Here is a 17,286-nt window from a genome sequence, read left to right as displayed (position 1 = left end):
AGAGTTACGTATCACAAATTTGTCACAAATTTGTTTAAGAAGACTCTCCTCGGAAACTGATATTTGTTAGTGGCGCCAAATGTCAATTTGCGCGAGACCAACCTCGAACAACTGTGGCTCCCCTCAAATTACATTTACATTTAATAATTTAACAGATTTCTTTCTTTTAAAAAATTGAACATTCTTTTAAAATAGTCTGCCCACCAATAAGTCACTGTATAATTAGCACACTCCTTAAAACTGCGTTATTTAGTCCAGATTAATGAGAACTGACCCTACGCCCATCACGCTAGATCTCCACGTTTTCATGACAGGAGCAAATAGTGTCCGCAAAAGTGTGGTTTGGTCTGAGCTAGAAGTGCAGAGCACGACTCCATGGTGCGTAGCCTACGCATTGATGCATTGATCCACGCAAGCTGTACACCTGTGAATAAGAGGTCGCAGCCCACTAGACGATTATCATGATTGCTGTGAAAACCATTGCGTCACCACAAGATGACCTCACAAGTGTCCTTTGGTGAAGGAGTCTTCATCCGTGCTGTGCAGATAGGTATCTCCAATGCTCCTGATGCAGTAGCAGCAATATCACCAGCGCTGGCGTCTAAATGAGAAGATGAATTGTTACGCCGCAGGAGCGTCGAATCCGCCCTGCTCGCGCGGAGCTGCGTATTGACAGTGCCGGATGGAGCTGCGCGCCCTTTCTCTGCAGATTAACAAGACTGAAGCACACAAAATTGATTAAGCGTTATCCTCCGTTTTGGTGCTACTTGTCTTTGTATTTCCATTCAACCAAGTATGATCTTTAGGCCCCGCCTTATCTGCGATTCTATTAGATAGAATGTTCCACAAGTTGCCAATCAATTTTTCTATTGGTCAACCTGTGTGTCAATACACCGTGATTTGGATAAGTGGGCGGGACTATCCGCACAGCTGTTTGTAAGGCAGAGTGGGGAGAATTGTTTGTTTGTTATGCTAATAAAGTGGAGGGGAGGGGGGTTAAATAAATATGGTAGATAAATAATTTATGTCAAACCACATTTTTGGTATAAACGTATATTTTTTGTTAAACCACTTTTTACAGATATTCTGAATATTAAACCTTTTAGTGGATGTTTTATGTAAAATATGAATAATGTGCATGGGAATATTTATTTTTCTCATGTTTATTACTTTTCTTTTTTACTTTTTAAAAATGAAATCATTCACTTATTCATCATTCAACAGACATTACATCGTTTTCCTCCTGGTGTGGGATAAGTTGTCAGTTGTTTATCATCCCAGTGTGTTGACACTTTTTCCATTTCAGAATGCAGGATTCTGTCAGCTGGCAATAGCTGTGTGAAGAGAATTCAACTTGTTTTGTGTCAGCTTGAGAAGACAAAAGATCTTGTTGTTTGCATTCAAGAGTCATGCTTCCTCGGTTTTGTTTTTCATAGGTCTCATGACTCCCATCCTTTAAACAGATGAGATGCTGAGATACACCCCTAAGGAAATTTGCACTTTAATTTTTAACACCACAGAATGCTTTTTCATGCTTTAAGAAAACTCAAATATAATCGAAAATCAAAAACTTGAAAAAGGCGTGTAAATTATCTTAATCTCATCTGTATGATTTCAAACTGTGGATATGTATTGGACAAGGAAGCTGTTTGTTTCCATTCGGCTTTACAAACGCCAATAACCTCGTGGATAGTGCGCAGACATACTGCGCAACTGCGCTCACAGCGACCCGAGTTCGATTCCCGTCTCGAGGTCCTTTGCCGATCCTGCCCCCCTCGCTCTCCACCCAATAGCTCTTTACTGTCCTGTCCCAATAAAGGCAGAAAACGCCCATAAATATAACTTAAAAAAATGCTTAATATTTAAATTTTAAAACACCAGATATATATTTTTGAATTCTTCTTATTCTAAGTCAAGTAAATTATTGTAATTATTCAAAAAGTTAAGGTTACTTTAGTGAAATAAGCATGTATTTTGACATTAAATATATTTGAGTAGATTTAGCATAAAAGGTTAATGCATTGTTTTTAAATGGCCAAAATCAAACCCCAGGAAGCAAATATTGCTCCTTAATAAAAAGGTTCATTTCTGACAATGGAGCGCACAGAACGTGTGCAATTAAAATATATCAGACCTTATGCTGGAGTCAGATAGATCTCTACTGCCCTCGTGTGAAGATCGGGTGAATATGCTGCAGTCCCCTTTACTAAAATACTATAAAAAAAAAAGCCTATAAAACTTAATCCCCCGGTTTCACAGACAAGGCTTAAACTAGTCCCGGACTAAAATGCAGGTTTGAGCTGTCTCAACTGAAAATATCTTGCTCTGACATATCTTAAAATATGTTTATTATATTAGCTGCTTAAATATCTTAATTTAACTAAGGCCTAGTCCTGGCTTAAACTAAGCCCTATCTGTGAAACCGGGCCAATAGGTGTTTAACAGTATACTGACATACAGTGAAATATACTTAAGACACAATGCTTTTAATTACACCGCAGTTAAATACTAAAATATCAGGAAGATGAAGCACTTCAGCTTATATAATAAAAACGAAATGGCTTTGCTTCCCATGTTATGGTTTATTGTAAATATATATCATCATATTACTATTCATACAAAGTTTGCTGGTCCCATGCAGAACTTGAATATCAAAAGCTTGACAATGTTGGCATTTTTATTTGAGTTAAGGGTCATGCTTCTACTAACCAAGGTTTAGCCACACCACTTTTACATGCAGTGTTATTCAAAGTTGCACTCCATTCATCCCATGCTAATCTTTTCATGAATAGGCTTGATAAGGAGAACAGGCTTACCACTTTGTTTGCAAAGACTCTATCTGTGCAATAGTGTGGCTCACACTTCAATACGAGAGAGATTAATTTGCATTGGGAGGGCTGAAGTTGACTGTTCACAATTAGGCAGACGGGCAATGAAGCGTTAAGTTTGTCTTGACTCCCAGCTTTCGCTCCACATTATTAGATTTGACTCATTGGAAAAGCATGACTGGAGGCACTCAAATCCAATTGGCCCCCGTTAGCCGAGGCTTGTGCTCTCTTCTGCTCGGCGTGCGAGTCTCTCACAGCCAGTGTTGGGAAGGTTACTTTGGAAATGTAATAGGTTACAGATTACAAGTTACCCTATTTAAAATGTAATAGTAGTGTAACTTTTTCAATTACTTTATTAAAGTAATGTAACTGATTACTTTTGATTACTTTTTTATTACTTTTATACATTTCTAATGAATGTTTATTTGCAACTGTTAATCATTTTCAAACATTTACACCATGCAGGGTTAACCTTACAGTAGTGCTCAACACTGTCAGACTTTCAAAATCATTCCTCACTTGACATAAGACGATCAAATGTGAACACATCCACCACAAAATCAGACTTTAGTACCGCCTTTTACTTTGAGATTGATCTGAAGTTCAATGCAGATTTAAAATCATAAGAAATAGTTAACTGATACTGTTTTTGAAACCAAATCTTTGCATAACTACAGGAAACACTGCATCTAACGATGGTTTTGGGAAAAAAAGTTAATTAAAAAATAATGTCCATTCTCTCTCGCATTGATTACTCTGATCCAAACCGTTTGGCGGAGGCGCGGAGAGCGTGCGAGCCGAAGCATCGCCACGACTAACCGATTCATGATTTATTAGAGATGTAATAAACGCCGTTACATGTAACTAGTTACTCCCCAACACTGCTCACAGCCAAACACTTCCACATCGCCAGCCGTAAAAGCTCCAAAAATCTGCAATCTCCTTCTACGACAGAAATGCACATCTAGTACATTAGTAGTATTGACTATGAGGTCCCACCCAGCAACTCAGACAATTTCTTTGGGTGATACACCTCTTTTTTCTGCAAACGGCCACAAACCAACAATACATATCCAATACTGATTAAAACAAACGATTAACATTGATCCTTTAAGAAGCACAGCACAAAACAAAAAGAAAATACTAACAGTAATCATGATGGGAATCAGTAGACAAGTAGTGTGAAAGTCGAGTATGGTTTGAGTTATGAATCATACTCAAATATAAGGAAAAGGAATGTGTTGAGTGTGAAACAGAGAGATTTAAGTCAATTAGATTCAAATGTCTGAAATACAGTGTACAAAACACACCACGCAGGAAAATTATGAGACATTTTTTCTGGTTAAAGCCACCAGATGCAGCTAACTATATTTTTGCCCTTTGTCTGAGTGATATCTGCTACAATATTTGGTCAGTAATTCTACATTTAGAATCAAAAATAAAAATGTAAAAATGTTTTACACAGAACCTGATGTATCAGTATGGAAATGACATTTCTCTCCCTCTAAACTGAGGAAAAGCCATTTGTGTAGTTACAGGATCCCTAAAATCACCAACTGCAACAGTTCTTGATCAAAATATTATCGTTAACAATCATTCTGCAAATCTGGCCTGTTTAATCGACAAGAACGCCTTGTCTTCTTTTAAAAAAAATAAATAAATAAAATCTGTAGTGTGGCTTTTAAAGGTTCTCCGCTTGTTTCCGTTTTCGGTGCAATCAGTCTGCTGTGTGTGGCAACTGCGGAGCGAATTATTCCACTTTGCTGTACTCCTCCACGTGACCCAGAACTTTCTTCCTCTGGCGCATCATGTGGAAGTAGAGCTGAGGGAATACTGAGGAACACAGACAAAGATGGTCATTAACAGAAACAGAGCTGTTCATTCACAAGACAAGAATGAGCTTCTAGAGATTTCAAAGATACACAAGATCAACCGAGGAATCAGATTATTTACAGATGGAAGACATCAAAACATGATGCATAATCTCTTTGTCCAGGAAGATTAAAACGTACATGGGATGTAGGAGACCATGACGAGAATGAGGAAGGTGTGGTAGTCGAAGGAGAAGTTGTACTTGTTAGGCAAGGTGATGGAGTACAGCCCTGTTTTCTGCACATATGGCAACGCGGCGTAGATGGTCAAAAGTTCCCCTGCCACTCCCATGGGGTACAGCACGATAAAAAACGTGTACCTGTGAATATTTGAAAAACAAAATATGTAAAATATGTCGTTTTCTAGCAAAAAAGGCCAGACAATAAACTCTGAGAAGCTTCACCTTGCCCATTTGATGAGGTAAGGCAGGTGGTTGAGCAGGCTGAAGGTGTAGAAAGAGTAACGGATGATCTCCGTGACTGTCCAGGCCACCACAAAGAGGAGAACACTGTCTTCGCTTTGGACCTGAAACGAGAGAAACTGTAAGTCACACAGGGAAGAGAAAGAACTGCTCAGCAAGCAGGAAAATTTAGTCGAGAACCATGCGGTTATGTTTGCTACTGTTCCATCGCAATTCACTGAAGCCACTCGACACACAAAGATGGACTACTGAGAACATCGGAAACGGAAGCACTTCACAAAGCATTCAAAGGCTCCAACTTCACTTCTACACACATACAGGCTTGAGAGGAGGTTATTTTAGCAACATACACAGGCACACATGGACATGTTAAATATTAGTATTACTCCCCAGTTTTGGTTCAAGCAGGTTTCTCGTTGGAATAACTTACAGAAATACACACATCAGCTCAGACGTCTTTCTCTGGGATGGACAATCAGAACTTGATTCTTAGTTTCAAAGAACTTAAAATAAATAACATTGTTTTCTTCACACTTAAATTCTACTAATGCAGGATTTTTGATGAGCATTGAAATATTATACAAGCTGTTGAAATCCACTAGATGGCAGTAGACCAGATTCAATGAGACAAAAAGAGAAATGTTGCTCATTATATACATTGCTCATGAGTAATTTGAGATATTGATTAGGATTTTCATATCCAGTTTTTTTTTTTAACCATGAGAATACCTGACATCATAATTAAAAAAAAAATAATCATAATATACCATTAATACTGTAGGTCACCTGAACAAGTAAAACAACATTTTTTTTAACTAAAACCAAAATAAAACTATTAAAAATTGTTGAAATAATGCTGAAATAAAATAAAATATGTTTATTAAGTGTTTCCCACTTAAACTTACATGAAAACTAAGTGAAATAAAATAATTTTAAGTTGAAGTATTAAAATGAAATAAAATTTTAAAATAATAAAAAAATATAAAAATGACAACACAAAATTAAAATTAAAAATTAAACTAATAAAAAAAATTACAGCAAATGTCAAATATTATTTAAAAAAAAATTATAATACTCTATAATTACTATAAATAATTCTAAAATAACGCTGCCACATATGCAAAGTCAAAAGCATAGTTCACCCAAAAATGAGAATTTTGTCATCAATTACTCACCCTCATGTTGCACCAAATAGTTGTTGGTAGCCATTAACTTCTATAATATTTTTTTTTCTCCATACTATGGAAGCCAATGGTTAACAACATTGTTCAAAATATCTTATTTTGTGTTCAACAGAAGAAAGAAACTCATACAGGTTTGGAACAACTTGAGGGTGAGTGAATGATGACAGAATTTTCATTTTTGAATAAACTTCACTTTAAACAAACTTACTTCTCTAACGCTGTGTGTCACTGCCCAGGTAAGGAATACTCGTGACATCACTTGGAACCCAGTCAGGACCACAGAGGAGGGAACAATTCCTTCACAAAATTTTAAATATTGTGTAAAGAGATTAATCATTTGCATTTTTGCAATGTGGCTTTAATCAGAGTAAACTATGAATCCGATAAAGCAAGTATAAAAATAATCTTAATCCATTACACTAAACATGATGAGAGAGACATAAAACAGAATTAAAATCATTAGAATAAAATACTTTAGGAGAGCAAGGATGGTTATGATGTAACAGAGAGTGCTGCAGGACTGGTTGTTTGCACTGGGAAAGGTCACATTAAGCTTTAAGTCCCAGATAATGAGATGTGGACTGTGAACTCTATGCTCCACGGGTGCAGTGAGACTCTTTATCACATTATCACAGTCAGACTGGCAGAGAAAGCAGCACCCTCGCTGACGATGGCACTGCTGGGTTAAAAAAAGCTTTCCTTGTATAGCCAATCTGGTCTATATACTTCACCTAGTGCATATTTATAGTAGAAATTAATAAGAGACTGTTATTAGCAGCAGGGTGCACTTACCCACGGCACAATGCAATATCTGTGAAGAGAGCAAAGAACAAATATTATAAGGTGCACTCAGCCTCAAGGAATTATCCTTTTAGCATAAAAATAATCAAATTAAACTCTGTAGGGTGAGAAAATAACATACATTTCCACAATGTGAAATCAGGTAAAGAAAATGTCCCAAAAAAATAAATATATATATATATATACAGTGGGTACGGAAAGTATTCAGACCCCCTTCAATTTTTCACTCTTTGTTATATTGCAGCCATTTGCTAAAATCATTTAAGTTAATGGCTGCAATATAACAAAGAGTGAAAAATTTAAGGGGGTCTGAATACTTTCCGTACCCACTGTGTGTGTGTGTGTATTATGTATTATATATATATATATATATATACAAAAGGTTCAGGGTCAGTATGATTTTGAAAAATATGTTAAAAAAAAAAAAACAGTAAAAACGGTAATATGTAAGATAAATTTTACAATTTAAAGTAAAAACAAAACAAAAAAAAGTTTTCTATCTAAAATGTAATCTCTTAATGTGAGGGCGAGGCTGGATTTTCAGCAGCCATTACTCCAGTATTCAATGTCATATTATGTAATTTTTTTTACTGTCACTCTATTTAAAGTGTCCTTGCTGGAAATTATTGATTTCTTAAAAAAAAGAAAGAAAGATAATAAAAAGAAAAAAGAAATTACCCCCAAACTTTTGAACAGTAGTGTGTGTTCAAACATATTTGTATATTTATGCATTTAGCAGAGCACTTATCTAAAGTGAATTCACAATATTATTATAATTATTTATACTGTTATTTTTATTTATAAAGCTGTATATAGATTAAATAATGCACAAATCTGTACATACAGTGAGTGAAATAAGTATTTGATCCCCTACCAACCAGCAAGTATTCTGGCTCCCACAGACTGGTTATGTGCCCATGTGGAACACAGATTAGTCCTGTCACTTTAAAAAGTTACTCCTAATGTCAGCTCGTAAGGTGTATAGAAGACACCTGTCCACACAATCTGTATCTTCCATTCCAACCTCTCCCACCACCATGGGCAAGACCAAAGAGCTGTCAGAGGATGTCAGAGACAAGATTGTAGATCTGCACAAGGCTGGAATGGGCTACAAGACCATCAGCAAGAAGCTTGGTGAGAAGGAGACAACTGTTGGTATGATTATTTGGAAATGGAAGAAATACAAAACAACCATCAATCGGCCTCGGTCTGGAGCTCCGTGGAAGATCTCACCTCATGGGGTAAGGATGATCATGAGGAAGGTGAGGGATCAGCCCCGAACTACACGGGAGGAGCTTGTTAATGATCTTAAAGCAGTTGGGACCACAGTCACCAAGCAAAACAGTGGTAACGCGCTACGCCGCAATGGACTGAAATCCTGCAGCACCCACAAGGTCCCACTGCTCAAGAAGGCACACGTACTGGCCCGTTTAAAGTTTGCCATTCCACCACCATGGGCAAGACCAAAGAGCTGTCAAAGGATGTCAGAGACAAGATTGTAGATCTGCACAAGGCTTGAATGGGCTACAAGACCATCAGCAAGAAGCTTGTTGAGAAGGAGACAACTGTTGGTGCGAATATTCGGAAATAGAAGAAATACAAAACAACCATCAATCGGCCTCGGTCTGGAGCACCGTGCAAGATCTCACCTCATGGGGTAAGGATGATCATGAGAAAGGGGAGGGATCAGCCCCGAACTACACGGGAGGAGCTTGTTAATGATCTTAAGGCAGTTGGGACCACAGTCACCAAGCAAAACATTGGTAACACACTACACCGCAATGGACTGAAATCCTGCAGCGCCCGCAAAGTCCCCCTGCTCAAGAAGGCACATGTACAGGCCCATTTAAAGTCGCCAAAGAACATCTAAATGATTCAGAGAAGGCTTGGGAGAAAGTGCTGTGGTCAGATGAGACCAAAATTGAGCTCTTTGGCATTAACTCGACTCGCCGTGTTTGAAGGATGAGAAATGCTGACTATGACCCCAAGAACCCCATCCCTACAGTCAAGCACGGAGGTGGAAACATTATGCTTTGGGGCTGTTTTTCTGCTAAGGGTACAGGACGACTTCACTGCATCGAGGGGCAAATGGACGGGGCCATGTACTGTAAAATCTTGGACGAGAACTTCCTTCCTTCAGCCAGAACACTGAAGATGGGTCATGGATAAGTCTTCAATGATTACCTTGTAAAATTACCTTGTAAAAATGTACCTACTTCAAGCAAACCTGGTGACCAACTACAAAAAACGTCTTTCCTCTGTGCTTGCCAACAAGGGTTTCTGCACCAAGTACTAAGTCATGTTCTGCTTGGGGATCAAATACGTATTTCACTCACTGAAATGCAAATCAATTTCTAACCTTTTATATAATGTTTTTTTTCTGGATTTTTTTGGTTGATATTCTGTCTCTATATGTTAAAATAAACCTACCATTAAAAATTACAGACCCTTCATTTCTTTGCAAGTGGGCAAATTTACAAAACCAGCAGGGGATCAAATAAATATTTCCCCCACTGTAAATCTTCTGTTCCAGATTCATACCACATTATTATTATTATTTATAGTTTGTTTTTTCTTTAGTCTTATTTAAATGTTCTTTCTGTTCTCATCTGCATGCATGTACCAAGAGCTCCTTAATTAGACACAACAAATTCCTTGTGTTTGCGCACACTCTGTGAATAAAGCTGATTCCGAGTCTATATATTAATTGTGTACTTACTACATTTTTTTGCAAAAATATATAGTTTACTTTAGAATTATGAATTAATTTAAATGAATATAGCTCCCGTAACACTCACCTCAAGAAGGGCACCAGTCTGAAAGAATTTTAGGGGCTTTTCTATCGAGTAATAAAGACCATGGTAACTTCCCCTGGCAAGGTATGCTCGAACCAGACCAACAGCAATGACCAGCCATCTAGATAAAAAAAATATTCATAGAGTAAATCTGTAGAGCCACTCGTCCTTGCTTTGAGAGAGGAGGGCATTTCCACAATGCACACAGGCATAGAACTGCATGCAAATCTCTTACAGCACAGCAGTTAACAGCAAATAGTGGCATATAACAATTTAATTCAAATACATCCAGCACATTTATTGTACTGATGCAAAATATACACCAGAACACACACTCCAATTTCTCAAAAGTTGTGTTTTTCTATTTTAACTTCCTTTATCGGTCACGGCCATATGTGCAAGTCTTGGTATAACATGAAGATAGAAGAGCATCAAAACTATGTTGCTAGCAGAAGCACAATCATCTTTATCTAAATATCACCAAAAACATTAACAACTCAAGTATTTTAAAATCAGTTAAGGCAAACAGGACTGGATTGTGATTTCAAATTCAAAACGATACACATAGTACATTATTGGACAACGTTTAATGTCTCTGTGAGATATCATGAAATGGTCTCTAACTAAAAAGCATCGACTGAATTGCATCATCAAACTATTCCTGACTGCATTCTGGTCAACAGACGTCGCGAAAATGTAGCAAACCCGGTTTGGTTACTGCTGCTGCAGCAACCGCATTGGGAAGTTCAATTCATTTGAATTAATCAGTTGGTTCGAAAAGTTCGAAAACCGGTCAAAAACAGATTCCTCACTTACATTCGAGAGATTTGAAAACTATTCGGTTCAAAAGAACGATTCGTCATTCCAAGCCCTGGAAAGCAACGTTATAAAATCTTAAAAGTCATGTCAACTTTTTTGTAGTCATGCTCGGCTCAAAAACATTAGAGCCGATTACATTTGCTTTGTTTGAGTGCTATAGTTAATGAAAATAAGGACTGAAATCTACAATAACCGATCAAAACGTCGATTGTTCGTTAGTTCGGATACTTAAATACTTAGTTTTGAATCATTAGCCTACACAAGCGATTTTTAGGAGTAGGCTACAAGCGGATTTAATTTTTACGGTTGAAATTGGCAGCAAAATAGATTTTAGTAAGTAAATCTTTATTTACATAGCACCTTTTAAAAACAGTGAAAACAAAGTGTTTTTAGAAGAGAAATACATGTGTGCATTCACAGAGAGCAAAAAAACAAATATTTCACTTGAATATTTTACTAGATTGTAGCTACTCAAATATAGCTATTTATCACTATATGTATTTTTTTTTCCAAATGTTGTGTTTATTGTTCCTACATCCCATCTCAAAATGAATAAAGAAACGAATAGGTTATACTGAATCGATTCGTTTCCGAAACGGACATAATTGTGCAACAGTTTCGGGGTTACAATGGGTAAAGTGCCCTACTATTCACTGTTTAACCTCACCAGCTACTGCCTATTGAACTGTATATTGCTACATTTAAACTAACGAATACAATAAATTCATTCGTACGTCCATTAATGTCAGCTAACTGCACAAACAGACCCGCTACTGTAAAATAAGAACAATGCATTCATGCAACCAATGACGGCTGTCAACCATGGCGTGTTAAATAGGCGTTAATAGGATTTACGTTGCAATGCATTACCAGAATATTCGGAATAATGTACATTTATTGTCATTTCAAAACAAACTGTGCTAAATCATGCAATTTAAACTCAAAGGGGGAGGTCACCGCGAATCTGTCAAGCACTTTGAGCACGCTGTCTGAAATCTAAGCATTCATTCTTACTGTCACACGCTTGAACAGAGAGCACGGAAGCGCATTTGATTTTCATCATACCCCGCTGTCATAACCACGTTGTAAATGACCAGATATGCGGTGGCCAGCGTTCCGGGTCCCTTTTTCTTCTTGTTACTGGAATCACTGTGCGCTGTTTTGCTGGTCCCCATGGCAGGTGCCGACATGACTGAACTAGCATTAGAAACACTGGATCATCCAAATGGTCCCGGTGAGTGAATAAAGGCGTGTGGCCTTGCTGACATGTATATAGAAGGCGCTTATGAATGGAGCGCCCCCTGGCGAGGACAGGGTGTAAATTATGTTTTGTGTGTCACTCTGTTACAGTTTCGATTCGCTTATTCAAAGACATGTTTACCAATAACAAAAAAAAAAAAGATTTTTATTCATAATAAATATAATATTATTAAACTGTAATATTTGTGTTGAATTTTGGGTTACAGGAATTTCAGAAACATATATTCCAATCGCTAGATGGCAGTGCGGGTCTCCTGCTCAGCTCAGAACGCACACTAAGGTCTCAACTTACATGCCTGTCGGAAATATAGAATTATAAAAACACATAATTAAATAATTAAATAATTTATTTTTGTAGTCTTAATAGAAATACTAAATACAACTTGAAATCTAGAATCATTTGACTGTTGTGACACGTATGCGGTTTCTGACAGGCATTGCGGTTGCGTTCTAAGTTTACGGAAGAGCAACTGGTAGAAGTGGACGCATTTTAATGGATGAGAGAACGATAAATCGTCGAAATACGTAGATAATACGCTTGAATTTAACATTTAATAGATAGGAAAAGGTCTCAAAATGCCTTTATTTGGTCAAAACCCGTTCGATCAGGATGTGGGTGAGTTTGACAGTGTTGTTTTTGTCGAAGTGATGTGATATTGACAAGTCAGTTAACAGGGCCGATCCAGCGCACTGCTCCCTGTCATATCCTCAAGATCTTTGCTTTTTGTTTTGTTTATTTCCTCTGTTTCTCTGATCCCTTAAATATCGGGATTTAACTATTAAAGCTGTCAAACGTAATTGGCAGAACTGACACCATCCTTAAAATATTGTTCTAAATTTCTGTAACTTTTCAGATGAACACTGAACATTTTCAATATTTAGTTTAAGTAACGTTACTCTGTCAAAAAGTTATTTTGAGTTGTTTGGGGATTAAGTACAAAGTTTATCATGCTGGAAAATGTAAAATGCCGAAACGTTTATTATTACAATAAATAACGTTTTTTAACTTGAAGATATTTCCTGTATAGGCTATGCCGTGATATTTGAAAATTAAAAAGTACATCTAACAGGATGTAGTATAGTACCTTCCTAATATAATATTATATAATCAAAACTGCTTTAACAAAAAAAAAAAAAAATCCCACAAAAAAATATATATATTTAACCCATTTCCAGTAAGCATGAATGACTGAAAGATTAATAGGAGTTAATTTGTCAATAGTATGAACAATGTTTTTCTTTTCATAGTTTTGTCCTGAGAGATTAATGTGTATGAACTTGTGACACTGTATGTTCCTCTGTAGAGGGGTTTGAAGCACATGATTGTTGTTCATTTTATTTCAAGTTGTACTTTGCTGGATGTCGCAATGCAAATTTCCCTGTCTTCATTATGTTAGTCATTCAAATGCACCCAAGTTGTTTTATTCTTGAAGGAGGGGTAAACTAATCTACACTAGTGTATTATCATAGAAATGGTTGTTGTGCCTGTTGAGACAAGCCAGATATGCAAAATAACAGGCAAAACAGGCTACTTTGTCTGTTTAACGGGATGGATATAAGCCTCTTGCTTAATAAATATGTATTAAAGACTTGTTCTTCAATTGCTAGGATGTAAATCAGATAATATTCACACTTATTTTATTATTATTATTATTATACTCAGTATTGTGTGTTTATGGCCTTTTTGGTAAATGAAGTTTTTGAGCATGCACTTTGACTTAAATTAAAATTGTAAGTTATGATATGGCTCTGTAATAAGAGAAAATTGCTTTGAGAGTTTCATTTGAATTTGTCTTTTTTTGAATGCTTATTCATTTGCATATTCAGAGAAAGCAACTAGTGAAACTAGCACATCAGAGGACTGGTGCCTCATTATGGATATCTGTGACCGGGTCGGGACAACTCCCAATGGGTGAGCTGAAATAGCAGCATACAAACAAGATTTAAATAACTATGTGTTTTTAATGCTTATTTTAGTAACAAGTAATAACATTCATGTTGCTTGATACCTTTTTTGTTAAATATTAATTTCTATTTAATTTTAATTATTTTATTTTTTAATGTATAAAAATGGTGCATCTCTCCCTAATATAAATATGTTCATGCCCCTCTTTGTCGTTTTTTTTCTGTCATAGTGCAAAGGATTGTCTCAGGTCAATCATGAAGCGTGTGAACCACAAGGTCCCTCATGTAGCCATGCAAGCATTAACGGTGAGCTCTTCATCTTCAGTTCCCATGAGTTGACAGAGTTGCACCCACAGTTTAGTAAGCGATATGAGTTGTCACAGTGTTTCTGTTCTTGACGACAATTAACCTATGTATGGCTTGCATATAGTCACTGCACACTAAACTAGTATAGAAGAAACTAAAGCTGTAAAATCTCCAGAGCGCTCTGTAGCATCTGGAAGTGACAGACATCTCTGTGGGCTCCCACTCTGACTCACCAAAATCTCAGCCTGCATAGATGTCTCAATCTATTTTTAGTTATCTTCTAATTCTTTCTCATCTGGCTGTATCTTTACAAAAATGTATTACATAGGTATTACAGAGGAATAAAGTGGGTTGATGTGCTCTTTATTTTTATTTTTTGAGTTGCTGAATTTGTTGTAATAATAATATATGTAATTTTTATAATAATTATGAAAATGTTAGTAATAATAAAATTTATTAGTAGTAGTATTAATATTTATCATGATGTCACATTTAATTTACACACATTAAAAGTAATAACCGTTATAGAAATGTTACAAGTGTGCAATAACAACTATAACAATAATAATTATTATTAATATCATTATTATGAATATTTATTTTATGTCTACATTTAATTTACACACATTAAAAGTAATAACCGTTATAGAAATGTTACAAGTGTGCAATAACAACTATAACAATAATAATTATTATTAATATCATTATTATGAATATTTATTTTATGTCTACATTTTATTTACACATATTCAAAGAATAAACAGTTATATACTTGTCAGAATTATTATTATTATTATTAATCTTTATTATGATATCACATTTCATTTATGCACATTTGAAGCATAAACATTTATAGAAATGTAACAAGTGTGCAATCACTGCTTGTATAGAAAATAGTTTTTATTGTCATGGAAATCCTAGAAGTATCAGGAAGTTTTTAAATGACATTTTCCAGACTTTTTAGTGAATATACGTTTGAATTTACCTGAATCAATTATTTTTTTAAATACATATCTAGTATGTTCAAATAACAGGAAATTAATTGATTAAAATGTTTTTTTTTAATGCAAATAATGGTTACTCAAATATTGCTGTATTTTCTCTGTTTAGTTGCTGGGTGCCTGCGTTTCAAACAGTGGAAAAATCTTTCACCTAGAAATCTGCTCGCGGGAGTTTGCCAGTGAAGTTCGTGGTGTGTTGAACAAGGTAAGGAACTTTAGCTCACTGCATAAATTAAAGGGTAATTACATACAACAGGACAAATCCTTGTTTCAAAGTATAATAAACTTGCTTGTCTGTTGATAATGTCTACCATCCTCATTCTCTTCTCCTCAGGTTCACCCAAAGGTTGCTGAGAAACTCAAGGCCCTGATGGTGGAGTGGGCCGAAGATTTCCAGAAAGACACGCAACTGAGTCTCATCAGTGCCACCATCAAGTCCCTCAAAGAAGACGGAGTGTCCTTTCCCACCGCAAACACCCAGGTATTCCAACTACATCCTGTTGGATCTTACTTTATGATGTCAGCTGTCCATTAACACAAATGGTAATGAACAGACAGCAGCTGCTGGTATTTGGCCTAGATATATGACCCTGTGATTTGGCTGGATTTACTTTCATAGCGACTTTTTAGATCCTAATTTCGCATAGTTCATTAGTTATTCTGTTTGTATTTCCTGTACTGGTAGGTCACAGAAATCTGTGACAGATGTATCTGTGTCACCTTGTTGTCATGCCATGTCTGCAGTGTAGGTCATTGCAATGTTCTTTCAAAGTTTCTGGGACTGATATTGTCAAATGTTAGCATTTTAAAATGGAGGAAAATATTTTTGTAAGTCTATGTATGTTGTAGTTGGTTTCATTTTTGAATTAATATATAATAATGGTATATCATACACTACCTTTCAAGTTTGGGGTCAGTAAGATTCTATCTATCTATCTATATCTATCTATATATATATATATATATATATATTTTTTTTTTATAAATTAATTATAAATTAACTTTTATTCAGCAAGGACATTAGTTTAATTAAAAGTGACATTTATAAAATCACAAAAGATTTCTATTTGAAATAAATGCTGTTCTTTTGAACTTTCTATTCATCAAAGAATCCTGAAAAAAAAAAAAGATTCACATATCAATGAGTACATATCAAGAAATCAGCATATTAGAATGATTTCTGAAGGATCATGTGAGACTGAAAACTGGAGTAATGGCTCCAGCTAATCAGCTTTGCCATCACTGAAAAAAAAATCAATTTTCAAATATAGCAAAATAGAAACAGTTCTTTTAAACTGTAGTAATATTTAACAATATTACTGTTAATAATATAAAACTCTCTCGATCGATAGAACTCTTGAACGGTAGTGTGTAAGCAATCGCCAGCTTTTTATTTTAATTTTATTATGGGGTGATTTTTCTTTGTTTTTACTGTTTTGTTTAGTCAATCTTTGAAAAAGGCCATGTTGTTTTTAAAGATACATTAAAAGTATACCATAAATGCCCATAGTTAATAACCAATAGTCAGCCACCTCTCTATGAGAGATGGATCATAAATGAATCATGTGACTAAACATGACCACTGTTCCTCACATGACATGTCTGCTAACACTTTAGCTATCTAGGTTAGAGGCGTATAAATCAGCTGAGTGTGTCTGGAATGCTGAAGCATGTGTGTAAACTTGAGACAAGAGAATCAAGCAGACAGAATGGAATTTCCTGTCACATATTTGCCACACTTCCCTCATGGCCCATGAGATGTCAATTCTTCTTTGTTATTCTTTACCTTCATTTATTGTTAGCTCATTTTGTTTGACAAAAGGACAAGTGCATGTAAACATTTCCATAGCTGTTAATGAGTACCGACTACATAAAATAGGTCACAAGACTTTACTGTGTCACTCAAAGGTCGTCATGTAAATGTTATCTCAAAAACCTACTTATGTAAATGGTTTGGTTGGTATCAGTTTTTTTTTTCCTTGAGTATTTGCTCTAGTACGCCTATAGATGGCATTATAGTTCTGTGTTCATATAACAGTTGTGCAAAATATACATTTATCTGAAATAAAAAGCTTTTGTAGCATTATACCATTC

The 17,286-nt window shown here is 35.8% G+C and overlaps 2 protein-coding genes across 3 annotated transcripts in view; one reads left to right on the top strand and one right to left on the bottom strand.

Annotated features, from left to right (window-relative positions):
* Window positions 1-4,160: 4,160 nt before the first annotated feature.
* On the bottom strand, window positions 4,161-11,996 carry LOC107660639 (very-long-chain (3R)-3-hydroxyacyl-CoA dehydratase 2-like). Its single transcript, XM_016450019.1, has 7 exons — window positions 11,786-11,996; window positions 9,905-10,022; window positions 7,098-7,116; window positions 6,514-6,602; window positions 5,104-5,225; window positions 4,841-5,019; window positions 4,161-4,661 (listed from the first exon to the last, which is right to left on the bottom strand). Exons 1-7 carry the CDS (start codon window positions 11,908-11,910, stop codon window positions 4,579-4,581), a joined length of 735 nt encoding a protein of 244 aa, XP_016305505.1. The 5' UTR covers window positions 11,911-11,996; the 3' UTR covers window positions 4,161-4,578.
* A 437-nt stretch (window positions 11,997-12,433) lies between these two features.
* Window positions 12,434-17,286, top strand: part of LOC107660637 (signal transducing adapter molecule 2-like) — a 12,528-nt gene continuing 7,675 nt past the window's right edge. For both annotated transcript variants that reach the window (XM_016450014.1, XM_016450015.1), the window contains exons 1-5: window positions 12,434-12,596; window positions 13,808-13,892; window positions 14,116-14,191; window positions 15,302-15,397; window positions 15,527-15,673. In XM_016450014.1, the coding sequence (XP_016305500.1) occupies window positions 12,557-12,596; window positions 13,808-13,892; window positions 14,116-14,191; window positions 15,302-15,397; window positions 15,527-15,673 (444 nt within the window). In that variant the 5' untranslated portion in view covers window positions 12,434-12,556. The remainder of the gene's footprint in view (window positions 12,597-13,807; window positions 13,893-14,115; window positions 14,192-15,301; window positions 15,398-15,526; window positions 15,674-17,286) is intronic.

This window comes from Sinocyclocheilus anshuiensis, unplaced genomic scaffold, assembly GCF_001515605.1.
Source record: "Sinocyclocheilus anshuiensis isolate Anshui unplaced genomic scaffold, SAMN03320099.WGS_v1.1 scaffold627, whole genome shotgun sequence".
NCBI lineage: Eukaryota > Metazoa > Chordata > Actinopteri > Cypriniformes > Cyprinidae > Sinocyclocheilus > Sinocyclocheilus anshuiensis.
Note: the sequence above shows the minus strand (reverse complement) of the source record. Positions and strands in the feature narration are given on the sequence as shown.

Bases quoted from the DNA above. Each gene is read 5' to 3' on its own strand.
- LOC107660639 (XM_016450019.1), bottom strand. From the start codon at position 11,910: ATGTCGGCACCTGCCATGGGGACCAGCAAAACAGCGCACAGTGATTCC. The intron at 5,020-5,103 runs GTGAAGCTTCTC...AAATATTCACAG, and splicing joins TACCTCATCAAATGGGCAAG to GTACACGTTTTTTATCGTGC. The intron at 4,662-4,840 runs GTACGTTTTAAT...TGTGTTCCTCAG, and splicing joins CATGGTCTCCTACATCCCAT to TATTCCCTCAGCTCTACTTC.